The sequence below is a fragment of the Neolamprologus multifasciatus genome, chromosome 15 (assembly GCF_963576455.1).
Source record: "Neolamprologus multifasciatus chromosome 15, fNeoMul1.2, whole genome shotgun sequence".
NCBI lineage: Eukaryota > Metazoa > Chordata > Actinopteri > Cichliformes > Cichlidae > Neolamprologus > Neolamprologus multifasciatus.
The window spans coordinates 9,703,364-9,730,263 of NC_140453.1; the positions used below are offsets into that span (position 1 = coordinate 9,703,364).

At 39.6% G+C, this 26,900-nt stretch overlaps 1 protein-coding gene and 1 long non-coding RNA gene across 5 annotated transcripts; one reads left to right on the forward strand and one right to left on the reverse strand.

Moving 5' to 3' along the window:
• The first annotated feature begins 53 nt into the window (after positions 1–53).
• Positions 54–26,358, forward strand: flvcr2b (FLVCR choline and putative heme transporter 2b). Of its 4 annotated transcripts, none has more exons than XM_085133161.1 (11): positions 54–1,563; positions 9,358–9,499; positions 14,434–14,574; positions 15,830–15,897; positions 16,285–16,388; positions 18,249–18,359; positions 19,835–19,940; positions 20,506–20,617; positions 21,803–21,858; positions 23,470–23,632; positions 25,786–26,358. In XM_085133161.1, exons 1-10 carry the CDS (start codon positions 970–972, stop codon positions 23,545–23,547), a joined length of 1,512 nt encoding a protein of 503 aa, XP_084989287.1. In that variant the 5' UTR covers positions 54–969; the 3' UTR covers positions 23,548–23,632; positions 25,786–26,358. The 4 variants fall into 4 exon arrangements, with proteins under 4 accessions (XP_084989287.1, XP_084989286.1, XP_084989285.1 ...); XM_085133158.1 differs by lacking the exon at positions 54–1,563 and adding an exon at positions 7,371–8,599; XM_085133160.1 differs by lacking the exons at positions 54–1,563; positions 23,470–23,632 and adding an exon at positions 7,367–8,599.
• On the reverse strand, positions 3,338–7,344 carry LOC146501567 (uncharacterized). The gene is made up of 4 exons (XR_014869393.1): positions 6,165–7,344; positions 4,479–5,947; positions 4,248–4,311; positions 3,338–3,850 (listed from the first exon to the last, which is right to left on the reverse strand). It is a non-coding gene; the product is annotated as an uncharacterized LOC146501567 (long non-coding RNA).
• Positions 26,359–26,900: the final 542 nt, after the last annotated feature.

The following is a 26,900-nucleotide window of genomic DNA, read 5'->3' on the forward strand; positions in this document are numbered from 1 at the left end:
GACAGCATCCTGGAGGTCCCTAGATGGCACTGTTTACCAGAATGAGATGCACGATTAAAGTAGCTTATATTAAGGAGAACATAGTATTTTGAAACCTTCCCTGTATAACTTTACTTTTTAAAAACTTTGTGAGTGTGTGTGTGTGTGTGAGTGTGTGTCCTGGAGCACAGCTGAGCCTCTCGTGTCACCTCTCAGCCAGTTATTTCATAACTGCCTGCCCAAAATAAATGATGTTAACTGCTATGCTTTTAGAGTAGGAAACAACTGCAATAAAAGTGAAAAATTACCAGCATGTTTTATAGTTCACACACTACTAAGACACCAGAGAACAAATGACGCGCAATTACGCGCGTTAGTGTCTATAATCTCGATGTTACAGCGTGTTCAGATACCACGAAGACAGAGAAGAGTTTTATCTAATAACTCCGCCCTTGTGCATGAGCTTGCCGAGTTCGTTCCAGGATCCCAACGCGGTCTTTTAAGTCCGGGTGGAGGGTTATAGTAGCCGGCTCTCCGACACGTGGCACCGATCGGGAAACTAAACTTCAGATAACTATTAATCTGGCACTAAATCATCTGCAGCTCAAAGTTTGTTAACTTTCTCAGGATCTGGGTGAAAGTTCGGGTACCAAAAATATCTTCAGTGCTCAGCCGGGAGGAAATGAACCGATAGATTTTGGAGACAGCCGCAAAAACATTGGAAGCTCGCCTCTTTTTAAAACTTTTTCTCTTTCTAAGCATATATTTTTATGTAAAACAGAGTGGAGAGGGAGCTTCTGCTGCTGAATACATATCGTGTTAGGTCTGACTGTCGTGTACGTTAGACTTTCCTAAAGCGCTGAATGTTCCTCAATGAAAAAAGGGCGAATTCAGGTTCTTTCACTTTTGTTGAGTGTGGGTTAACAAAACCACAGCAGCTGAGTGCCAAGTTTATTCCCGATGAGTATTACTGAGGAGACCTAGAGGAACATGAGTGAGACGCAAGCGCTGGAAGACACTAAACCAAACGAGGATCATAGTGTGTGGAAGGCGGACTCTGACAACCATGTCAAGCTGGAGGGGGGCGACGCTGCGAAGCCCAGCGACCTCTCAAGTGAAGGGAACGGCAGAGAAGGACTTCAAGCTACCCGCCTTTACCACCGACGATGGGTGATCGTCTTACTGTTCAGCTTATATTCGCTGAGCAACTCTTACCAATGGATACAGTACAGCATTATCAGCAACATTTTCACCAAGTTCTATAGCGTCGATGCTTTCACCATAGACTGGATGTCTATGATCTACATGCTCACATACATTCCCTTCATCTTCCCGGTAACCTGGCTGCTGGACAAAAAAGGGCTCCGGGTCATCGCCCTCGTCGCCACGGCGCTCAACTGCGCGGGGACGTGGATCAAAGTGGCCAGCGTCAGACCCAACCTGTTCTACGTGACATTCCTGGGACAGTTTTGCTGCTCTTTCGCGCAGGTCTTCATCCTCGGGATGCCATCTAGAATCGCGTCGGTGTGGTTTGGTTCAGGGGAAGTGTCCACTGCATGCTCCATCGGAGTCTTCGGGAATCAGGTAGGGTGTTCGATGCAAAGGCCGTTCTATAGTTGGAAAGTAGGTCAAATTAACGTTTAACCTACTTGAGAATGTATGGACCCTATGTGTAGGCTAATAATGCTAATAACTTGGACCCTGCCATATCTCCAAGCACGTTTGCGTAATTACGCACGTTTAAGTGACCATAGTGCATCACCAAGCAACAGTACTGGATGCTGGGGATGTGGGACAGCAACAATGCACACAGCGTGGACTGACATGCAAGACAAAACAAAGAGCTACAACAACAAAAACTATGTGTCCTAATTTATATGTAACTTTTTAATGAGAGACAAAAAGTTTCCCAGACTCTTCCACATTCAGGAGAGTAATAGAAATAGTAATCCCCATCCCAAAAGACAACTATATATATATTCTGCCTTTATGTGTCTAATGGCATGACTTAGAGGAGACATGAATTACAAGCCTGTTGAATCTGCTATTACCCTCAGACAGCAGTGCATTATGTAATAGATAAACCTAGGGCAAAAGTCTGGTCAGAAAGTACTGTACTCAGCGGCATGAACGCATGCATAGATAGATAGCACTGCATTGGACTAAAGATGAGCTAAAAATGCATTAGTGTAGAAAACAAATTCAGAGGTGTAGAAGCATTCACGAGGAGACTGTTTTGAATGTGAATGTACACATGAAATATTAAATGTTGAACACTTCATGTAAGCAAGAGTTAACCAACTATATATTTTTTTCCATTTTGTTTTAATATTGTTTTGCTTTTTTACAAAAAATATACCCCCTTATAAAAGAGTTCATGAGCTGCCGATGTACCGCTATAAATTAGGAGCAACAGGGCAGTTGAAAATCACGTGAGCTATCAAATCAGCACAAAGGAGTGCAAAGATCAGCAGTGTGCCTGGTATCATGAAATACCAAAGTATCAGACTTAACACTAAAGGTTTTTGAACAAGCAACGCTTGAGTCACCTTAACATCAACTCCAAGCAAATATCACTGAAATGTCATCATTTCTTACTGGGAAACAGTTGGATACAGTCTTAATAACTAAGAACAAACTGTTGTTCACAATCTGGGAATCTGCAAACACCTCCCAAATAAACTCAATTTACTTTTTTTGTCTCTTTTATAAAAAAACAAACATAACAGATGCTGAAAAACCTGATTAGACCACTGTCCAACCCTCCAATACTTTTAATTGGATTCATTCTGAACTGCCTGGATATTAGTGCTTTTCATCCTATCACAGTAGTATAATCATAAGGTGTCACACTCTAAATGGTTTGTTACATAAGGTTACACACACTGTAAAATCGAATTAGTTCCCAGAACTCAAAAAAATTGAGGAAACTCGTTGCCTCAAAAAAATTGAGTAAAGCTTAGCTAAAAATGACTAAATTAGGATAACTTATTTATTTTGAGTACTCTGTACAAGCTCATTTGTTCCCAGAACTCAAGAAAATTGGATCAAGTTTACGTAAGATGACCAGGTTAGGGCAACTTACTCATTTTGAGTACACAGTACGACCTTGTTAGTTCCCAGAACTCAAAAAAATTAAGGAAACTCGTTGCCTCAAAAAAACTAAGTAAAGCTTACTTAAGATGACTGTTAGGACAACAGCCATCATTGCAAGTCTGCAGTATTAAGAATAACTTGATATTTCGACTGTACAATACTAATTGTTTACCTACTGACAAACATTTCAAGTTCAACTAAATGAAAAAACTATTTGTGGTAACCTGAATGTGATTAAAAATAATTAACAACACTTTTTGTTATGATGTTAAAATCAGCCCAACTTTTATTTTCAAACACAACAAAGTATAACAGCCAACATACTGGACACTGTTCTGCTGAACAACAAACAATTATATTGCCATCACTGATATAATCTCACAATGAAACAGAGTCTCAGATGTAATTATTCTGAAAATAAGTTTAGACCTACCACAAGTTTGTTTTGCACTTACTTATATAATCAAAATAAAATATTTGTTGTTCTGTCACAAGTGCAGTCTCTAATTTAAACAACACATTTGTTTTGCATTCCAACACATGAGCTGGAATGTTGTAATGTTTTAAGGATGGCTTGTTTCCAGTCCAGGCATTACTGCCTGAATGACTGTCATGGATCGAGGTGATCCAAATGTAGGTGCAGAAGAAAGTCTTTAACTTCCCTTAAGTACAGTGGCAGTGGATGTGGGTTGGAGATGCAATGAGCTTGAACCTGCAGGCGACCATCTTCACTGACCACACCATCTGTGACGGAGGACTCATCTCTCCTGTTGTCCTGCAAGCAAACAATCTTTTTTTTTGGAACATGAACTTAATTGCTTTCTTAAAACATTTTTTTCTGCATTTGGTATAAAACAGACTCCAATTTACACAATCTCAGGCCCCCTCCCCACCAGAGAGGTGACATTCAATGTCCCACTTGTCAGTCTGGATAGCCGTGACCACCACCCAACACACAATAATGTCATGAAAGCATCATTTTAAAAAGGGCTATGCAAACATGGCCAATAACTTTCATTCTAATGATGTGCAAAATGATTTGGGCACAAAACAAATTTTGTTGTTAGAAAACTTGCAGACTTCACTATTTACAGTGTAGACCCTCTAAACTAAGTTTGGGGGATGTGATCTTTCAAGAAATGCAGACAAACTGTTGTTGTTTGTTTACTTACACAGCATGTCTTGTAGAATTAACTGGAGTCACCAGCAACAGCATAGTGCAGTCATATCTCAAGTCTAATAACAGAAGACAGGAAAAGAAAGTAAAGAAACAACTTCCCCAAACCAAAGCACAAATAAAACAATAAGTAAAACAGGCTGATCTAAAGTATGATTAAAGTTCAGCCTGATTAATATAAATGTCACTGACAATTGCTAATATATTGGAAAACCAAAATACTTACCACTGAGTTGATGTCTTTCTGTCCAACAGCAGGAGTGCTGGTCCCGAGCCTCAAAGACAGTAAGAAGCAAGCAGAGGGAAAAAAAGCAGAGCATTTTTCAGAAACTGATTTGATCCTTAATGGCTGTGCAATTATTGTAACATAGAGTTTGCTTATGTTGTTAAATAAAGTCTAGATTTGACATTAATAGATGCCATAGATGTTCAAAAGCTGCCACAAAAACAAAAATGGACGTCTCTGAAAACGTTGGAGCATTTTTGCAAATATGTGATGCAGGGGCGATTCTAGGATCAGAGCTTTGGGGGTGCTGAGCACCCAGAGAGCTGCCCAGCCAGCCAACATACACTTTACTCGTCACAATGAGACTTCTTCCCTGTCTCTGTCAGTCCCTGCATCCTCCCTGTCCTCGTCGTCTGTTGTCTTCGTCTCCGTTATCAGTCATCATAATTTTACCATCTCTGTGCAAGTCTGCAAATTTCTTTATTAAATCATAAGATTCTTAAATTCATCAAGTCTCTCTGTGCCTGGGTCCTCATCACAAAACATGACATCACTGTTTTGTGCATTTTAACACAATTTAATCCGCACATTTGTGAAAGAAAAGCAAAACCCTTTTTTCAAAAGTCTGTAACAAAACCATCAAATCTGATAAAGGTTATTTAAATGCTGCTAAAGAAGAATGGATTGGAATAAAAAAAATACATATAGTTCCTTAATTACTGGGGGAAAATTATGAATGATGCTCATAGTGAGTGAAAGGTAAACTGAGTGCATTTTTTGGACAGAGATTCACTTTTAATGTGTATGTATAATATAGATCACATACATAAAAAAACACTTCCAGTTTCATGCTTTCATAGTGGTACTTAGGAGAGCTTGACATTTTTATCAGGTGGTACACACTGTAAAAAGTTTGAGAAACACTGATAAGTGTATGTGTGCTTTTGGAAAACATTTAAAGCTGCTGTACAGAATCTTTGAAACAAGCTTAAAACATTTTTAGAAACAGAGCATCTGCTTCTCTTTACAGCTCCTCACTCCACCAGGGCTGTTTGGCACTGATAGTGTGCAAATGTGATGTACGTACTGCGGCAGTCATACAGACAACTGGACGGTCCAAAAGTTGGCCTACCTATTACTGGCTGAGGTTTCAGTAGAGTTGTGGCTGAACCACATAAAAATCTATCATTAATTTTAATCTCCCCAATCAATGATAATGTTATGTTGGAATGTTGTTAAAGAGGGTCAAAATGTTTCAACCAAGTTTGTTTAGCAGATCCTGTATAGCAGCTTTAATATAGGGAGGACACAACTTCCAGATTGTTAGAGTAAAATCAGTTTTTTTTCTCTTTGTCAGTTTAACAGTTTCTGTTGTGCCTGTCACTGTTCCCTGTCTGTTTTCTTACTTGGTTCTTCCTGACCTTGCCCTTTCTCCTCAAGTTCCCCTCTTTCCTCTCTCCCTCTTTGGACTGACAATCATACACAAATAGATTGTATTCAATTAGATGAAAAATTACATTAATATGACAAAAAATCTATTAAGATCACTAACAAAAAGTCCTCTCAGTGTACTTTCAACCAAAAGGAAAATAACCAAACCACATGAACATCTAATAAAAGATAAATATTGAAACACTCATCCAACATTATTCTTGATTGACGGATCTTTTGATTTTACACTTTTACCTGAATGTGGTTCCTTTTTTTGAAAAAACTTCCTTATATCCATTATGAACCTGGCTGTCTCTCTGTACACAAACACACACACACACACACACACAACAGGAGTTATAAGGTTAATGGGCATCCAGTCAGTTAGCTAGTTAGTATCCATTTCAAACAGGACAGTGGTAACAACAGTAGGCTACGGACAATTTTAAGTTTTAGATTTTAAATAGGCTGTATACATTTCAATGGGAGCAACAGGACGGTCAAATGTTGCTGATTTTACTACAGAGCAGGACGGATTGTAGGGTAGCAACGTGTTAAACACGTGTTAAACACGTTTTCAACACTGCAGGTTACCTGGGTGTAATGTTTTCATGGTCTGACTCCTACCTAACTATATAAAGAGTAACTGGAGGTTAAATGTAGCAGCAACGCCGCTAGCAACGCCGCTAGCAACAGAGTACGGAAGAGGCGAGCTGGAACAAACCATTATGGGAGGGAGGGGTTATCTATACTTTTGTTGTTAAAATGTTATGTCTCAACCAAGTACTGTATGCTTTTTATATTTTTAGTAGTGTTTCACACAAACAGCAAATATTGTCAAAAAAGTAAGAAATCTTTGGGGGTGCTTTGATTCATTTTGGGGGTGCTGAAGCACCCCCCAAAATGGGCTAAAATCGCCCCTGATGTGATGTCTTGATAAATTGAGCAGATATTTGAACTTTACACAGCTACATTGTCGCCTGAAAATATCATAAAAGTTTATTTTGTGACCCAGAAAAAGTAATACGTTTTTAGCCGCGCTCTTCCACCATCGCTGCGCTTACAAGTACTCATAGGCTCGGACAAATGCGATCCTCCTTTTCCCCAGACTACCCTTTCTGGGTCACAAAATAACCTTTTAAGATATGTTCAGGCGAGAATGTAGCTGTGTAATGCTCAAATATCTACTTAATTTATCAAAATATCACATATTTGCAAAAGTGCTTCCACGTTTTCGGAGAGCTCTGTTATCCACCAGTGCAATAGCTGACCGGGAGGTCAAGGCTGGATAGAGTCCGCGAGCACAGCTAACTCCTGGCTTATTGTTTTCAACCCCCTGCGGTATTTTGCTACTCAGGTTAAACATGATATATATATATAATTACTTAGTTAGGTAGTTATGGCTATGGATTGAAAATACCCCCCCCCCCCCCCCACACCCCACCCCTAACGGCTGCACCTCCCAAAGAATTTTGTCTATTTAATATTTTTCATTAAACACAATATTACATTTAACAGTGCATTTAGTGCCTGCAATGCTGGATAAGCAGTTTGTTTCTCCAAGTCTGTTCTGCAGTATAAATTTTAAACAGCTTGCATACAAAAAAAAACCCCTGAAAAATTGGAGAATTCTTAGTATTTTCCCCAACAGAAAACAGATACTTCAGAGTGAACAATAACTAAGACTGAAATATTAACCAAAAAACTGAAATGGGTGAACTTTAACAAGAAAAATGGTTAAAGTTCAACAGAGGAACATGTTTTTCTCAGTTATAGTTAGTTAATGGAAGATATTAACAGCCTATATTAACATCACATGACAGGACTGGGTGTAATAAAGGATAAAGGAGCGCAGTGTCATCACATGCGAAGGGACCTGGGACACCAGTAAGGCAACACTAATTCCAGCTGCTCTCGCTCTCTGGCATCTCTCTACTGCAGGCAGTTTGAACAGAGGACAGCAAGCTGTTAGGACACAAGCTCTTGAATCTTGAGACCTCTGGTCTCGAGCATTTCGGGGGGCCCGTTTCAGGACAGTTGAAATGCCGCAAAACAATACTTTGAAAGGGGACCGTGCAAATTCGGAGCTCAGCGGTGAAGAATGGCCGTGTTCCAAGGCTGCAAAGAATCTTGCTCCAGGCTGTTCGTCACTGCAATGGAGTCCAGAGCCTTTAGGCAGAGCGGTCTCCACAGGGTCCTGCTTACACATGAAGACTTTGGGTGACCAGTCGGATTTGGCCCCAAAGGTTGAGACCAAGCTGTATCACCGTCGCTGGTTCATGCTGTTTCTCTTCAGTTTTGTCTCAGCAAGCAATGCCTTCATGTGGCTACAGTATGGCATTATTAGCAACATATTCATGCGTTTCTACAACATTGATGCTCTGGCTATTGACTGGTTGGCCATGATTTACCTGCTCACTTACATTCCACTTATTCTGCCCATGCTCTGGTTCTTGGACAACAGGGGCATCCGGGATGTTGTCCTCGTCGGGTCAGCCTTTAACTGCATTGGCGCTTGGATAAAAATCGGTAGTGCCAGTCCAGATACTTTCCCAGTGACCTTTTTTGGCCAGTTTGTGTGCTCAGTAGCCACAGTGTTTGTCCTCGGTATTCCTTCATACCTTGCCTCTGTGTGGTTTGGAGAGAAAGAAGTTTCCACCGCTTGCTCCATAGGAGTTCTGGGAAACCAGGTTTGTGTGAACTCTGTCAGTATTCAGCATCTCTTTTTTTGCCACAGGAGGGTCTGTATAGTGAGGTCAGAGCTGTCCGACAGTTGCCTGCAAATTATGCAGGGCAGACTGGATGTCAGGGTCACACACGACTGCTAATCGCTGCACCAATTAACTTTTAAAGGTCGTCCTAATCTTCAAGTTGTGTGCTTTAAATCTGATTTTAAACTAAGTTATAACGTAACTAGTTAAATAAAATTCTAGGCTCAAATGTCTTCTTCAGATTTATTGGAGCTTTGATATCAAGGTCATAAGTGATGTCATCCAGCTCTGTGTACAATTACTTCAGTCTACTTTTGCTTCTCGAGAAGGCGACTGAAACTCTTTCACCTTCGGTCTAAAAAGAAACAGCGAGGCCTTATCTTATTTTCCTAAATCACACAAAAAGAAAACCCAAGAAGTCCTCTACAGACACAAATAGAAAACATCTGAGCAGGAGGTCTGAGGTCAGTGGGGTATACCATATGTGACGTTTTGCAAACTCAGCAAAAAAGCAACACCTCCCTGGAATAGAGGAGCCTGTTCTAAATAGAATCATATCAAGGAAAATAACAAGTATTAAAACTTTTTAATATGCACTGTGTAAAGTTACAAGGCATGTACAAGACATGGAAATAATGGGCTAAAAAAGCTAAGATTTTCAGTGTTTTAATTTAGTGAAAACTGTTTGTGGCACTTGTTTTCTTCTAATTCTGTTAAATTCTTCCATCGTCCTACAGCTGGGTATTGCAATCGGGTTCCTTGTGCCTCCTATCCTGGTGCCTAATGTGGACGACATGAATGAGCTGGCTCACCACATCCGAATCATGTTCTACATAACGGCAGGAGTGGCTACTTTACTCTTCGTCCTTGTTGTCTTTGGTAAGGTAATCACGAAAAAATAACTAAAATCACAAAGATGGTACTTTCTTATTTAGTTCCGGTGGTTTCTAGCTACACAGACGGCTTGGGTTATATGTGTAATCTCTTGGTGTCTTCACAGCAAAACCAAATTATTGGGTATATTATGTTGGTTGCACTGAAACCCTTAATATTCATCTTCCGATGGGGGTCAGGGTTTTTGATACAATGCATTTTCATAGAAAAGAGTTGAAGCCTGTGGTTCATTATTATTTCAAACGCGATTTCTAGCTGCTTTGTGCAGCACGAAAGAAACTCTACACAACCTCCACTGTAGCAAAAACTGTGTCCTCAACGCCTCTGCATATAAAATGAAACTTTCCGCATGGCTAGACATCATGAAGCACAGAAGCGTTTTTTTCCCGTCAGGTTTTCGAATTTACATAAAATTGCATGAAACTGATGTTACTGTACCGTGTAACCGAGGAATTTTTTGTGAATGGTTAAAGAGTGACATTCGGTGGTGCTTTCGCTCCTGTCTGCTATAAAAGGCTCGGGCATTTTGACATGTATTGTATGAGGTTTTTTCTACTTCAGGCCCGTGGGAATTTCTTATTGAGTAGGCTGACCTCATGAAGGTTTTAATTTACACCAAACTTACACTCTTGACAAGAAGCACCATTCAGTGGACCAAAAAAAGTGCTGACATGGATGCACGTACAACACAAAACCTTAGTTAAAAGGGGACTTTCATAAAAAAAGATATTATTGTAGCACAAGTGAGGTCATCAGAAGTGTCCTGAAATCCATCGTAAGTCATTTGAGCTATGGACATAAGAAAAAGAGAACTCAGCACTTTGTGGCAGAAGGAAGTGACATGACAAACAGCATGTGATTGATGAGGAAAAAATGCTTTGCTGTGTCTTTATATATGATTTCCCTTCAAATGTGGCATTTGTTGTGAAACCCAGAATCATGTGCTGTGCCATTTATGGATAAGATAAAATAACAGTACGAGTGTTTAATCAAAATGCAATAAATATGTTTTACTTTTAAAAACACTGACTTGCTATAAGGAGCATGTCCTATGAATATGCTGTTTTCCTGCAGCGGGGTAGGGAGGGGCGGAGGGCAACGACGGAGGCTGGCGTTCCTCATAAGCATTCTGCATTCCTAAACACAAAAGGATGCTTGTGAAGGAATTTCCTAGTAGTACCATGCACAGCATTTAGACTGACTATACAGTCAGTGTTAGTGCTTTGACTGTAGTCTGTTGTTGTTAATGAAGCACTGTGAAATGCAAACCTCAGCTTATTCAGTGCTTATGTGACTGTTCGGTCAGTCACATGGTGTTTGCGTTCATAAGTACGCTTCATAATTGACTCTCGCTGTGTCAAATTTGCCTGTGACCCACTAAACAGTTGTATATGATTCCTAGAGTAAGGTAGGAGGACTTACAATGCCTCTGTTTATGGTAAATACGAGGCTGGAGGTAGATAGTTTAGGTTAATCACTGGGTGAATGTGTAGCTGCAAGATGGCTGCAAGTTGAGTAAATTCCCCTACCAGCACTTTTGTTAATTTATACATTATTATTTGCCCAAATAATGTCATCTGACGTTTCAGAGGGATTTTTTGTGTTTAATGTGCTTGAACTGGCTCAGTTGAGGTCAGTAATTGCAGTTTTATTTTTTTTTAACATTTCTTACAGGTACTTGTGTTTGGTTGTTTTCTTGCTTCAGCTACATACAGACTCATCTCATCTGTATTCTCAAAATATCCAACCATTATTAGAGTAGCTTATTAAGTTTTCCAGTCACATGACCGCAAACTACGTGACATGTGCAACAGTGTAGGGTCAAGTGAATTAGACACTAGTCACACAGGCCTAGGAACTGGCCTCCAATCACCTGACAAACTCTGATCGCTAGGGAGAAATATGTATTTCCTGACTGGCTGAAGAAAACCTTGCAATTGCTTTGGTCACTAGAAAAATGCTTCAGTGGGCCGCAGTTTGCATGAAACACATCAACTTGTCTGTAAACACTCTCCAGCTACTCTCCAAGGAAAGAAAACTGTGAAAGGTGCAACACAAACTGGAAAGAGAGACTGCTTCTCTTCAAAGGACAAGTTACTCCTTTTAAAACATAAAGCCCAGAGGCACAACTTCTGCTTATAAAGCAAAGATTTCCTATTTCTTGTTTGTGTTGCACTTTGTAAAATAGTGCTACTGCTTAACTAGTAGTTAGCGTGTGTTTTCAGACAAGTTGACATCTTCCATGTAACTAATGGCACCCAAATCACTCCCAAGGAGGATTTGTTGCAGCACTGTCTTTGTGATCGATTTCATCCACCGTGAACCAGCAACCTTAAGGAACTAGTCACCAACCACTTGCAATTTATCCTTTGTGACCAGTGGTTGTATCACATTCAATATAGCACACAGCCCTCAAGCAATGTGGGCACATTCCTCATGACCAGTGGTTAAATCATTTTCAATATGAAGACAACTGTCAAGTAATATGTGTATGATAACACACAATAAATCGATTATATATATATATATTAAAAAAAAATAGCTCGTTTGCGGGCTAGCATTTACATTTTTTTTAAAGCAAGCTATTGTGAAAAACTTTATATTTGCAGCTTTTTTATTTTGGCATTATTACTGTGACATTGTAGTTTTGTTTTTGGTTCTGAAGATGAATATGACCATATTTGGATAAGAGGACATGCATATTTTTTAGCTAGCACTAGCTAGCTTGCAAGCTTGGTTCATAAGGTGTTGATGAAAAAACAAATTTGCTGTCTATAAGTCAAATTTCGACTTACTGTCTACCTATCTAGAAAATTTGACTCAATAACCCAAAGTTACATATCTCAAAAATTTCCACTTGCGTACCTTGAAATTTAAACGTACTTAGAAATAATAATAATAATAATAATGGATTGGATTTATATAGTGCTTTTCAAGGCACCCAAAGCGCTTTACAATGCCACTATTCATTCACTCTCACATTCACACACTGGTGGAGGCAAGCCACGGTTGTAGCCACAGCTGCCCTGGGGCAGACTGACAGAAGCGAGGCTGCCATATTGCGCCATCGGCCCCTCTGGCCAACACCAGTAGGCGGTAGGGTAAAGTGTCTTGCCCAAGGACACAACGACCAGGACAGAGAGCCCGGGGATTGGTATATAATTGGGATCCTACCTTTGGCTATCAAAAAAAACAGACTTAAAACAAATATTCTTCCCGGAAAAACTCACCTAAGCTCCATGCAGTGCCTTTTAGTTCAAAGTCCTAGACACAAGCCATACAGCTTGGCAGACATGTTGGCTCAAATCCAGACTTATCTACTTGAATGTGGAAAGTGCCATAATGTTTTTGTTTTTTTCTGTTGTTGTTTGGATTTGTTTTTGTTTTGTTTTTTGTTGTTGTTCGCTTTGTTTTCCCCCTTTTCTTGATGCCAAAACTGTAAAAAGGAACCAATGTCAGTCTATGGCACAATTTGTGATTGTTATTTGTGCTTCACAATAAAAATATTTGAAGTGGAAAGTGCCATAATTCTAATTTCAGTGGCCACCAGAACATAAAAACTGCATACTTTGAATAACTGTTAATATTTAATAAAAATGCTTCAAAAGTTTGGCAACTTTACACCCAAATGGGGTCATTTTTTTCTGCTACAAATTACCCATTACCCACAGTTTCACAACATTATAACTTGTGAAGTGCTTGTGATTTGGCACTTCTGTACTGGCTCAATTTTTGAGTCACAAAGGTTGCTATGTACTTTCAACACATATAACTCATCCCAGGGTGGCAGAGGAGTTTTTTTTTCCGTTATATATATTTTTAGAGGCCTGAAGTGGCAACACTGTGCACAGCTATAAAAAAGGAAAATGTTTTATTGTAGGGCCCTGATTTTTGGATCTGCGTACATTTTAGCGAGCAAGGGATGTGACTTATGCTGTTCCTGGTTACTCTAGTGTAAAAATTGACACCAGGTGGCTGCAGTAGTTTAATGACACATATATACTAGCTCACCCTCATGCATACATGCAAGATGCCATGTGTGAGGTTTGTCCTGCTGGCAGGACCATCTGTAGTCCTGCAAAAGGGCTGTGAGTCAGCTGGGCAGACAGAGTCCCAGGATTGAGAAATTTGCATAAACTGTGAGGTGAGAGAAGATGCTTAGCTTCTGCCTTTCCTTAAAACAATCGTATAAGTTAAACTTGGAGACCGTCTGCTTTGACATATGAATACTTACTGTTTACTGAAAAAGGAGAATTACCATGACGATGAAATCTAAGCCATATAGGAAATTTTACCTGTGATCAGTCTGAGAACTCCAAAGGTTATTTGAATAGAAATTTGCATTCTTCCATGTGCAGTGATGACTACGCATACAGCAGTTGAGATCACGGTATAATTTCAGTCTCATCACCACCATTGGCAGATCAACTGTGTAAAAGAGTAGGACACTTTTGGAGGATTAGTGAAAACAGCTTACTGTACACAGACCCTCATGTGAGATTTGCCAGAAGGAAAAAAGGTGTCCCTGGTTCAGTTACAAGAAATACAAAAACAGACATCTGTTTATCCCTACAAGGCCGGGGGCACGTAGCTCCACCAAGATGTCTTCAACACCAGATATTAGCTGATTTTCACTGGAGCAAATGAGAGTATAGTGGGTTACATAGAGGCGTTAGAGCCTGTCCAGTCTTGCCTGAATGTGTCACTGGCTCCTTCCAAGAAGAAGCCTGTGGCCCTAGGGAGGAAATATAACCCTGAACTTATTTCTAGCACTTAGCATTGATTGATCCTTTGAATATTACAGGTGGACGTATCCACCAATAGAGTTGCTTCTTATTGCTTTCCAGTTTTCATTGTAAGTGTGCAGACTGCTGCTGTTTACTGTGTTTCACACTGTTGTCGATCTTTTCACATGTCAGTTTTCCAGGAGCGTCCTAAAATTCCACCGACTCAGGCCCAGGCGACAGCTCGCAGCATTCCACCAGAGCAGTACTCCTACATAGCCTCCATCCGAAGCCTGCTGCGCAACAAGCCCTTCATGCTCCTCGTCGTCACCTATGGTTTGTCATTACTGTTCTCCAAATTTTTGTTAAATTATGTTGTCATTAACTTTTTAGAACGGGCTAAAAGACATTAAATCGTACGTTGCATAATTCAACATTAGAAATTCATGAAAATACGTTACATTTTTTTAGAAGGCGGATTTTTACTAAGGTAGTATAAATTCCAATAAGCATGGTTGAACAAGCCATCCCAAGTGAAAATGATGGTATCTGTGGTGATTCTACCACAGATATTGGGTAGAATCACACCTGAAAATTCTCTTCATAGTGCAATTGTGTTTATCTTATCGCAGATTACGTAGTCCTCAGTCATCAGCTATTACAGTATTCCTCGAGAAGATAAATTGGATTTACCTTAAGAGCTCCAAAGTTCATTTATAACCTGACAATGTTTAACACGTGCGTTCGGTCAATGTGACCCTAAGATCCCGAAGATCAAAGATTTGATGAAGTGGAAGGAGTCTGAGATAGGAATTAATTTCTTTTTGGGAGCTCTTGGTTACTTGAGCAAACAAAAGAAAGGAATGATAAAGTGTCTTTTTGAAGAGATAAAGAAAAAAAAATATCATCTAGGTTTTATGTTGCTGGAAATTGAATGTAGTTGCATTTTGGCACACAGTTTAACCAGTAACTCAGTAATCTTGAGATTGGATAAACTGGGAGGGATATGTTTCATTATTTTATACTAGTAACAAAAATAATACAAAAAAACAAAACAACCAAATATTATCCCAAGGTGCATTCTTTGTTGGGGTTTTCTTGTCATGTGTCTAATCTTTCTACTAATATGTTTCTGACTCTCTGATGATCACACCTGTCCCTGTCACTTTAACTGAGCTGTAGCTGTAGTGCAGGGGTGGGGAACTCCAGGCCTCAAGGGCCAGTGTCCTGCAGGTTTTAGATATCACCCCGGGTCAACACACCTAATCAGATGATTAGTTCATTACCAGGCCTCTGGAGAATGAACTAAGACATCTTGATGAGGTCATTTAGACATTTAAATCAGCTGTGTTGGATCAAGGACACGTCTAAAAGCTGCAGGACACCGGCCCGGAGGCCCGGAGTTCCCCCACGCCTGCTGTAGTGTTTTATTTTTTAGGTGGGGACACATTTAGTAACACATTTATCCTCATTTTAGAAGCTACTCTGGTCAGGTTTCATGATTCCTGAAAAGTGGGAAGGTGAAAGATATTTTTGTCCTGTGTTTTTTTCTGATTTCAGATTTTATTTGATGTTATTCTCAATTTTGCAGGTCTGAACGTTGGTTGTTTTTATGCTGTTGGGACCCTGCTGAACCGCATGATCATCGTGCATTACCCTGTATGTCCGTTTCCTCTGCACTCATCTCCAATCATTTCTGTTGCCTGTAACTCTAGAGACCGTTCAACAGATGAATAGTTAGACTTAAATAGTCAAGTATAAGGTTTAATATTTTAAACTAATGTAACTTAAGTTCAATAAACAACACTGTAATAACAGATTTATCACAGCTAAACCAAGTTTGGACGTTTGTTCACTTACAAGCTCAAACCAATGCTATATTTAAGGCATGGGTGCCATTTCTCTTAAATCATTTTATAAGTTAAACCACAGGAAAAGGGAATGATCTTCTCTGTTTGTAGTACTAAAAAGGTGTGTGCAACCTCCTTGTATGGATCTCTAGTTAATGCTTGTAGATATACTGCTCATTGTTCTCGGCTTTTTTAGGGAGAAGAAGTGAACGCCGGGAGGATTGGCCTCACCATCGTCATCGCGGGGATGGTCGGCTCCCTCATCTGCGGCGTTTGGTTGGACAGAACGAAAACGTACAAGTAAGGCGAACATCGAAAAGGGAAAGTACGTTAGCAGCAGTTCTTCCACAGGGGGTGTTGTGCTTTGGGAAAAAGAAGACAAAAGGACGCGCAGAGCAGTAGATAAAAATCAAATGTTATTTGTAACGAAACTGAGAAAAAAAAAAAAACAAAGCGATGGGCTGATAATCTAAAAGCTTACCACTTTTTCCGTGCCACCAGTAAGCAGCCAAATGAGTGCTGTTTTTTTGGGCCATTTTCACCTTTATTGACAGACACGGTGAAGAAAGGACAGGAAAGCAGAGGGAGAGAAATGGGGGAAGACATGTGGCAAAGCAACGTCAGATTCGAACCTGGGCTTACCGCTCGCAGTCGTATGGAATGTGGTCGCCCGCTCAACGCACTTTGCTAAATCGGCACCTGGTTGTTTATTGTCTTCTCCCTTCTGAACTTGGCGTCCTGCAGATCTTGTGTTGCGTCTCTATATCTGTTTATCCAGGTGCAGCATCCTGCTACGGCAGCGACCTCTGCACTCTTCCTCCGGCCCCATGTGCTCTCAGGCTGTGTGGTGACAGCAGTGTCCACCCAGTCGACTCCCTTCTGTTGTAGCTACAACAGCTTTGTATTGCAAATGAGGGAGAAAGCAATAATGTTTAGCTTTATTGTCTAATTCCCCACATTGTAATTATACTATTACATTGAATGGTGTTCATTCATAAATTTATGTCAGTTTGAATATTATTACCAGTTCTACAGGACTGCATTTTTCATGCTTTAGTATTTATTTATTATGAAGCTTTGAATGTATAAAATAAGCTTTCTTTAAGATGAGGTGTGTTTAGGGGAAGCAAACAGAGGTGGTGTTTACCTTCAGTGTTTGTCGCCCATTGTATTTAACTGTGAGATGTGGGCTCACACGAGGTGTGGAATCCACTTCCTTCCTCTCAAGACATTTACAAAGGCCTTATTTTGTGTGACAAACAGTAAAGCAAACAGAAAAGGGTACCTGCTATTGAAAAGATTACTCCACAGCACACCTAGTGGCAAAATATTGACATTGACGCCCATGCAGGCAGCAAGCTTTTGCTGTCAATGGACAAAAAAAAAAAAGAATTTATAATGCACCTCCTCTTTTCTCAGGCATTAAAAATGTTATCCCTCGACATTCCCCAGTTAGACTTTGCTCCGTTTTTCTTTGTTTGTTTGATTTATGTCAGATTTTTTAATTAATAAATGTGGCATACATGAAACAGGACAGGAAGCAGTCTTGCCCACACATAAAAGATTTTGGAGACACAGATTAAATGAAATGCAGGGAAAAAGTATACCCTCGTGCTACAAACATAAGCTGAGGGATTTCCCTCCTGGAAAAGCAAGTTAGCCAGCCCACATGAAGCTAAAAGCCAGAAATGACTTGTGGTTAGCTGTGTGGGGTAGGTAGGAGCATTCGTTTTGTCTGGTGGGTGGAGCACAGAGGAAAAAGTGAAGGAGAGAGAGCTGGTTTCGAACCCTCCAGCTGACTGGGGCCTCTCTGTGTGGTGTCTTTTTTTTCTTCGCATGTTCTGCGTGCAAAGGTTTCCTCCCACAATCCAAAGACATGCATGTTTGTTAATTGGTGATTGTACACTGGTTGCCTGTCTCTTATGTAATAGGCTGGTGCCTCTCGCCAGATGACACCTGGGATACACTCTAGCCCCCATCCACCCCCCACCCCCAGAGACCCAAAATTCTCTAAACTTCTGGCAAATACTTGCTGCAGCTTTACGTTTTGTTTCTTTTACTTGCAAAACTGCTACCTACTGTTACATATGTGTGTGCAGTCATAATGATCGCTGCTGTGCTGACAGTGACATGTATTACTCATGCTCTTCTTTTCCCCAGGCAGACGACCCTTGCAGTTTACCTCTTGTCTCTGGTGGGGATGATCGTTTATGCTGCTACACTCAGCCTGGGACACCTCTGGGTGGTTTTCATCACCGCTGGAGTACTTGGGTATTCTTTTATTGTTTCTTCTAACATTTTGGTTTTTTGTTGTTGTTTTTTTACACAAGTAATGTCATTAAAGGACTTTATTTCTACTCATTTACTACTTTGATTCTACTTCAGAATACCTTTATTTCTGTGAAAAGAGAGAGAACAAACACCCCTCATGAATAAAAAATTTTTGATAGATACTGTCGATCTGTAAAAAAATCACCAAAAATCACAAAATATGGAATGTATCTGTAGTAGGCAAGTGAGTGGGCTATTGTATTTGTACATTTTAAAAGTATGTATAAAAGTATGTGTGCACACTTTCGATTCAGCCGTTGAAACATGCAAAAATCTTCTGTCATGTCCTAAATTCTGCTGCTGGTCATTTCCCTTGGCCCGGTACCTCTGTTGACATTTGCAATAATAATTTACAGCCCTGGTTGTTTCATCTTCTACAAACATGTAGACCCTACAGAGTTTAGATAAAGGACTGCATTTGCACCTAAACTCATGAGAAAAGGAAAAATGTCCTTATGTAAATACATAAATATGTGCATATATGTGCATTCATTTAATGTAACTGAAATGTGTTTTATCAAGAAAACCCCATCGCGGTGATGTTTTCCTGGAAGCCCATGCTGCAGAGCAAAACAAAGCAAAACAAAAAAATAGAGACAGCGAGAGTATGTCATATAGTAATAATGGTGTAGGATTATTTCAGATCACAAAAATAAAAATACATAACCTCTATGAACTGGGAAAACCAAACCATTTAAATGTTTATGGTGGAAATCATCTACTAGGTTTCCTCTGGGTTGCCTCTCTCTTCTTGGAATTAAAAAACAATATAGTTCATCCAGTTTAACCTTTATGTGGCTGTGAAATGATTACACCCTCAGCAGCACACAGTGATCTTCCAAATTGGAATTCCTTTCCTTTGGAAGTGCATCTGCATGATCCATGGCAGATATAACTTTAGCCTTGTTTTTTTTAAACAGCTTTTTTTTTTTAAAAAGAAATGTGTTTGACATTAAAGGTCAGCGTGTCTGCTGCTTTGTAGTCTCCGTATCATATTGACAGAAGAGAAGAAATGTGTCTGTCTACTGACTCAGACTGATGTGTTTAGCTATTTCAGCCATGTCAGAGGCTTTTGATTTGAGTTTCACTTGCTGTCACTTTAGTGGAAGAACAACACCCTGCTGTTGAATGAGAAAAAGAATTTGATGTGACTGGACTGCTTTGAAAAACCTGCTGTTCCAGTGTTATTAACTTGAGACAACATGAGTGTTGATTTCCTGGAAGAACAATCAAATGTTGTAGGTACAAAGTGTCCATGCACTTGTCAGCTAACATGATAAGGGGCATTTTATTGAACGGAGCCAGTGTCCTGTTTACGCATTTAAACATGCGCATAAAACTGTAGCAAAAAGGGAGCAGCAATTAAATAAACTCACAAATTCTTTTTTATGCCTATTGTGGATCCTTGTGTCCAGGTTCTTCATGACGGGCTACCTGCCACTGGGCTTTGAATTTGCAGTCGAACTGACATACCCGGAGTCAGAGGGAACGTCTTCTGGCCTCCTCAACTGCTCAGCACAGGTACAGATCAATGTTTTCAGTGTGATAGCAAAAAAGAAGAAAAGAACCAATAAAATAAAATGATGGATGTAAGCTGTGTTCCCTCCATGGAAAAAGCGAGTCATTCACCCTGTTGCTCTGGAGGAATTGACTCACTATACTGTAAATGCAGGTTTTCACGGGAATTTTGGATATAAACAATAAAATGGGATTTTGTTGACAGCTGGCATTGCTTTGGAATAACGTGCTTTTGTGGGGGGGTTTGGCATTATGAGGCAATTTTGACTTCCTTTTTTATATATTTATTTCGTAGTTTTGTTTATGCATTTGTAATGCCTATTCATAAGCAGGCAAGACAGATTCTCTCAACATCACGGCAACTGTGCGTGATATATTTGCAAAAACTCAGTGTGTAGTTGAGCTTCCTTCATCTGGTGCATAAACATATTCGCCAGCTGCAGAAGATCCAAGATGCATGAAAATAAAAACCGAGTTCAAGGACGGGGTTTGGTCTGCATCCTTCCCGGGTGCGTGCGAGCGCTAGCTTTAATCCTAACTACCCCATGTTCTGCACCCATACACACAGGTGTTCGGAATTATATTCACCATTTGCCAGGGGAAGATCATTGACGATTACGGCACGCTGGCAGGAAACATCTTCTTGTGCGTCTTTCTTCTGATAGGCACAATAATGACAGGTAAGACCTCTGTGACTGTGAAAAATACACAGTTTTGAGTCATAATAGAGTACTGATTTAATGTCACACATACAGAAATGCACAAGAATTGTCTTTGCTGGGACTTTATCCTGTTACGAGTTTACTAATACTCCTGTGTAAGAATGCCACGTTCCTAGAAAGCAGGACTTAGTTATGGTGTAATTTGGAGGAATACTTGAGAACATAATGCTATTTTTTTATTGCACTTTACACATAACAGACAAATTTGTCACCTCTTTACAAGAAGGCTGTCTGCAGCTTAGATAAAACAAAGTCTGCAGCTTGAGGTGGCATTCTGCGTCATTCTTCATCATCGCTAGGAAGAGATTTTCTTTGAAATTAGAGAACAACAAAGCTGTATACAACTAAACTGTTCAGAGGGAGGAGTGATGAACATTTGCTTAAGCCCTGGAACCATTTAGTAAAGACAGCGCATAGCTCTACAGACACACACTCAGCAGGGGTGTGTTTTCAGGTAATAAAGGTGATTTCATAACAACTTAGGAGATTTTTCATGACCCATCAATGGGTTTAGCAGCAATGTTTAACTTTTTAAAAATGCCTTAACTTTTAATGACACTTCTTAAAGGTCAACAGACTGACTCACTAACTGCTTTTTGTTCATATGAGTAAACTTGTTGTTGTGGTCATGAAGTTTTAAAAGAAAAACAAAATGTTTGTAAAAAAACAAACAAACAAAAACAATCCGTCCTGCTCTCCGATTGGTGATAAACCTTTGCATGAACGTACATGAAGGCACCATTAGAAGGCAAGGCTGCGATCGTTTTTGTAAAATATTCTCCTCATTCCATGAAAATTGAAGTTAATTATTAAATTACAATCACGCTGGGTTTTTTTTAATAATTGCTTTTGACCGGAGTTTCTCAGGAGGCTTAGTTGCTTTTAGATTTGCACTGGTAGCCACACACTCTTTGAAAATAGTTAACAAGGTGTCTTAACTTGAATGCCACTATTAAGACTTGAACGTGTCTGTGCATAGGAGCCACCTACTGGATAGTCACTGTTATTACTTCGTTTCAATAAACTGTTTAACTTGTGTGAAGTAATGCGATCCTGTTTTGCTTGTGTTCATCTCTGTGTTTGCAGTGGAGGATCCATGAGCTAATGCAGACTTACCCTCTCTCTGTCTTTCGTTTTTTACAGCTTTAATCAAGTCTGATCTCAGGAGGCAAAATGCTAACCTGCAGGCCAAAGCAGCCGTAAGTTTTGAAGCAAGCCAAGGGTGTAGCGCTTTGTTTGTTTGTTTGTTGGGGATATGAAACAAAAGCTGTGGTACTATGAAGTCAAATAGGCCTTTTCACGGAAGACATTTTGACATGTCAGTGTAGGAAAAGCGTTTTATTCGTCTTCCTTTGGCTGCTCCCTTTACATGTCGCCACAGGGGATCATCTGCATCCATCTCACCCTTTCACTTGCATCCTCTGCTTATGATTAATGAATCATCTCTGTGGTCTTCTCTTTTCCTCCTGCCTGGCTCCATTTCAACATCTTTTGTCCACTCCTCTGCTCATGTCCAAACCATGTCATCATCTCTAACTTGCCTCCAAACCGCTCCGCCTGAGCTCTCCCTCTGCTTCTACTCATTCTGTCTTGCTTCTACTGACTTTCATTCCTCTTTTCTCCAGAGCATACTGCTGCTTCTCCACATTCTTTTCGACCCGCTCTCCACTCTCACTACAAATCACAACATCATCATCCACAGAGACTCCTGCCTGAATAATCTGTCAACCTCTCCATCACCACTCCAAACACAAATGGGCTCAGAATCAATCATTGATGTAATACCACCACCTCCTTTAATCCATCTGTCACTCCTACCGCACATCCTGCCACTGTCTAGCTGTCGTCATACATATCCTGCGCCACCTCTTGACTTCCTCACGCACCACCACTGTTCCTCTCTTGGCATTCTCTCATGTATTTTCTCTAGATCCACAAACACACAGTGCAACTCTTTCTGATCTTTTCAGCTCCGCAAAACCCCCTTGTTATTGAAAAGCAGTACCATGTACTGCAACAGATGCCATAAATAAAATATTTTAATAGAGTGTCAAAATGTCTACTGTGAAAATGATCCATGTGTTAAGTGTTTGTCTGCCGTGAGCGATAAGTCGCCTGTGCATCCCGGGCTCCACAGAGGAGGACTGTTTTTTGCCTTTGTCTTCTGTGATCCTGCATGTCTGCATCAGTTTAGCTAAAAGACGCTGTTGAATATTCACTGACTCTGTTGGCACTCTGCACACTTAAATATTCTTATGTAAACTTTTATGGAACTTGTCAACCGTTATGACTTTATGGTTGCGATTTTCTTGTGTTCTTAAGTCATTCTGTCACCATACATTTCTTTCGCTTTCTGGGTGGGTCTCCAAGATCTGTGGTGAAGTTGCTGATAAGTTTAATTCCTCACATATATATATAAATGTGTTTCAGTCTCTCAAGCCATCTTAAAAGGAGTCAAATTAAACTAATTTTTAGCTCAAGATTTTTATACTTGGACTCTACTAAGGCTTCTTCTGATTGGCTGCCCCTCACAAATGGAGCATTTAAATAGCAGGTGTCTGTTTAAGATGACTATGTTATTATTAATATGAACACAGAGCCAAGCTTTGTGAAACTGAGCACTTAGAACACAGTGAAGCCTGAGCTTTTTGTGTACATATTCCGGCCTCACTATTTGAAACTGATTAGTACAAGCAACCACTAAACATATATGTGTGTGACAGATCAGATTCTGGTGAACTTCACTCCAGACTGGAGCCCCACTCCTCTATAAACACTGAATGAGAAGTGATCAAAAGCATTTGTTTTAGGCGGAGAGGCACAAGTCAGGACAAGACTACGGAGCCACATTGCTAATCTCCGAGCAGCAGACTTCTTCTCAAGCCTGATCAATAAAACTTTTCTGCTTCTACAAAAAAAAAAAAAAAAAAAAAAAAAATCTCAAATCTTAGTTCATCATAAAGGTGCACAAAGGTAGGAGCACAAAGCAATCACCACACACTGCCACTGATCAAGAGCACCTGCTGTACACCCTTTTCACTGTTACACCTGTTTTACTGTCTCTATGTGTTTCTGAGGATCGTGCAAAAAAAAATTATAATTACACAATCATGAAAATCATGTGATTTTTGATTCTTCCACATGAAGCCCTGCTACTGATTTTCTCAGTAGCAGTTCTACTAAAATCAGCTAAAGTCACTTAAGGACAATTAAGTCAGCTGGGGGTAATCATTAACCCCTGCATGAACCTGTTGATTCCAAAACACTTCCTCACATTGGATTACATTTACTTCTAACTATCCTATTTTTGAACAGCTGACTGGCTTAAACTTCCCTCATAAATGCGAATGGCACATCCATATAGGAATAAAACCGATGGCTTATCACAGTAGGAAATCAAGAACAAGATCATACAGCTCATCATGCTGTATGATTCACTTTAGTGTTCTTGTGTTTTAGGAGGCCGGTGTATGAAGTTGTTGCCCGCGGCATGGCTTTGATTGGATTTGAATCACAGCATAGTGTTTGTGATTTTTCAGATGAAATCAGCGCGGTACTGCTAATTTTCCTGTTGTTGCCTGTTGTTGCCTTTGCTTGCTTACAGCGCTGACCTATATCCTACTAATACCACCAGAGATTTCATCTAGTTAAAAGTATGGCGCTCAACATGAATGGAATAAAGTCTTGCTAGTTGGATCTTTACTCTAATCCTCTTTTTCACTCCATCTTTGCTTTAGTTATTTAAAATCATGAACATGTAATTTTTTTTAGTTAATGATTATGTGAAAAGAAATTAAAAATGACATTTTAGCAATAACCAACATTAAGCTGATCACAGTTAGGGCTGTTCATATAACGATATATATCGGATGACGATATAAAAACATCTATCGTTTCATTTTACGCTATAGTTTGTTTTGTGGTGTCGCAAAATAAACTCTTTGCGGCAATATTTTTTCATCGTTTTGATGGTCACTGTAGTGGCTATATTAATTTCTTAAAATTCTCTCTTTCTCTTATATTTTATATAACCACACTACTGATGGACAAGCGCCATTAGCAACAGCAACGGTAAAACCATCGCGTGTCCACTTGTTTATATTCCACATAAACCTTTCACAATAAAGCTCAAGATCCTGTTGAGACTTTTCAAAATAAACTGAATCACGTGAAAGAGCAGATTATTTACGGATGAGAAGTAAAAAAGAGCCGCCAGGTGCTAAAAAATAAACCTTAGACTCAAACGTTAGAACAGGCTGTTCCCTGCAAACTTTCAGACATTGATTTTTGCAGTTCAGTTGCATGTAAAATGTACACTGGATTGAGGCACACTTTCTGCTGCTGTTTGTGCAGTGCCATGAGGATTTTCTTTCCCTTTATTTCTTGATCTTTGAGAGTATTTCTTGATCTCCACAGCTGGTTTTTTACTGTTGGTTTCCGGTGAAATTTGCTCTCATTTATGCTAATAGTGTTCAGTCAGCTTCATCTTTGACTCAAGTGTCATAAAGGTTTTGAAGAGTCAGATGGTTTACAGCTCTTGAACCCATCTTATCTGTTAATTAAGGTTGTAAGCAGGTTCATTTTACAAGTAAGGAATGTGATAAAAACCTTTGCACTTGGCCCAATCATAGATTTTTTTTCTACAGTACATATAAGGGTAAACAAAAATAAAATTAACACTTGAAGCATCTCATTTTCTGCCTTTCTGTCCTTTGTTGTACACAACAAAGGACAGAAAGGTGAAACATTTATATTTATTTATATTCACTGACATTTTTGCAGTGCTTAGATATGCTCTGACACGTAGCACAAGCCTTTTCTTTCACATTTAACAAATTCAGCTATATATAGGCTAATTTATCTGGCTTAGGGTGTTTCTTTACATAGTGTGTATGAATATGCACATAAGCTATCATTATGTTTAGCTGAGCTTCAAGACACTACCGTGACCTGGATGACTGAGAATGTACACAGATGTGTCAGGCTAAAGTTTGTCATGACTCCGGAGACTCTTTTGGTGGAAGCTAGCCCAAACAGACTAAAGTCTACAGAGACAAACGGTGTTTTTTGTGTTGAAGGCATTAAAAAAAGACCTACTGATCTGACCCATCTCTTTTGATTTCCAGGATACTTCCGACTGGCACAATGGAAGCCTGAGTGCACCTTCTGTTATCATCGAAGCCAAGCTTTAGACACAAACACACTAACAAGCCTGAAAAATGACCGTCATCTCATCCCTGTTATAGTGCAAAGGAAGCCTTTAGATCAACGTGACGGCTAAGAAAAGCTCTTTGATCTGTATAATTACATGAATGAAAATAATGTCACTAATCAGAAATATTTTTGTAATATTTAAATGTAAATGTTATGAATGAATCTGCGAGACAAATCTAAGAAACTTTTGTGCCTCAACAGTTTTATTGGTATTGTGCACTGCTGATTATGTATACAATGAAAAATCTTTTTTTTCACTGTATGCAATATGTAAACACAGTGTAGGATTTCTAGAAATTTTAGGGAGATATTTTTTTTATGAAATTAGGGAACTATTTATTTAGAATTCAGGGATTTAGAAAGGTTCTCTAATCCATAGCTTCTACTGTGAGGGAAGAACGGGAAAAATATGATGAATTAAGGTTTTGTAGTATTTTTGTAACAATCTTGTTTTACTTTAACATGAAATAAAAGCATTGCATAAACATTTTGATTCATTTGGTTTTTTCCTCATGCTTGTTGCATGCAGAAACACAGTGTGCTCACCGTTACAGCATAACTCAAACACAAATGCACCACACCCATCACAGGCCTGAGAGTAGAGACATGCAGTATTGTTACTGTTACACAGTTTTAGTGTTTAAATCATTTTTAAATGGAGGCATCTGACTAGACCCAAATTTGTTCTGCAGTTTCAAAAAGATCTCATCAAAATACAGCCGGAGCCAGAAGTAAAGTACTCGTCTAAATGACCCAAGAAGACTTTTTGTCGTAGCCTTTATCTCCACATTGTGACATCAGTCTTGCATTACATAACAGGAATAAGACGCTGAGATAGCCTAAGTTGATAGAGGAGCTGGTGCTATTCATGTGAAACTAACTGCCACGTAAAAACTGATTAATTTACATGATTTTTCCACAGTGTTGTACGTCATAGTAATGAATCTGCTATTGAAATGTGTCATTCTGTTATCTGGATCCTGTGAACTGATAACTCTGTACTGAGTTGTGTTTAAAGATAAACACA

What these genes read in the sequence shown, in the direction of transcription:
- flvcr2b (XM_085133159.1), top strand. Translation starts at nt 7,952, where the DNA reads ATGCCGCAAAACAATACTTTGAAAGGGGACCGTGCAAATTCGGAGCTC. An exon ending in GACAGAACGAAAACGTACAA is followed by an intron (nt 16,389 to 18,248) that starts GTAAGGCGAACA and finishes TCTTTTCCCCAG; the next exon opens with GCAGACGACCCTTGCAGTTT. An exon ending in GATAGGCACAATAATGACAG is followed by an intron (nt 20,618 to 21,802) that starts GTAAGACCTCTG and finishes CGTTTTTTACAG; the next exon opens with CTTTAATCAAGTCTGATCTC.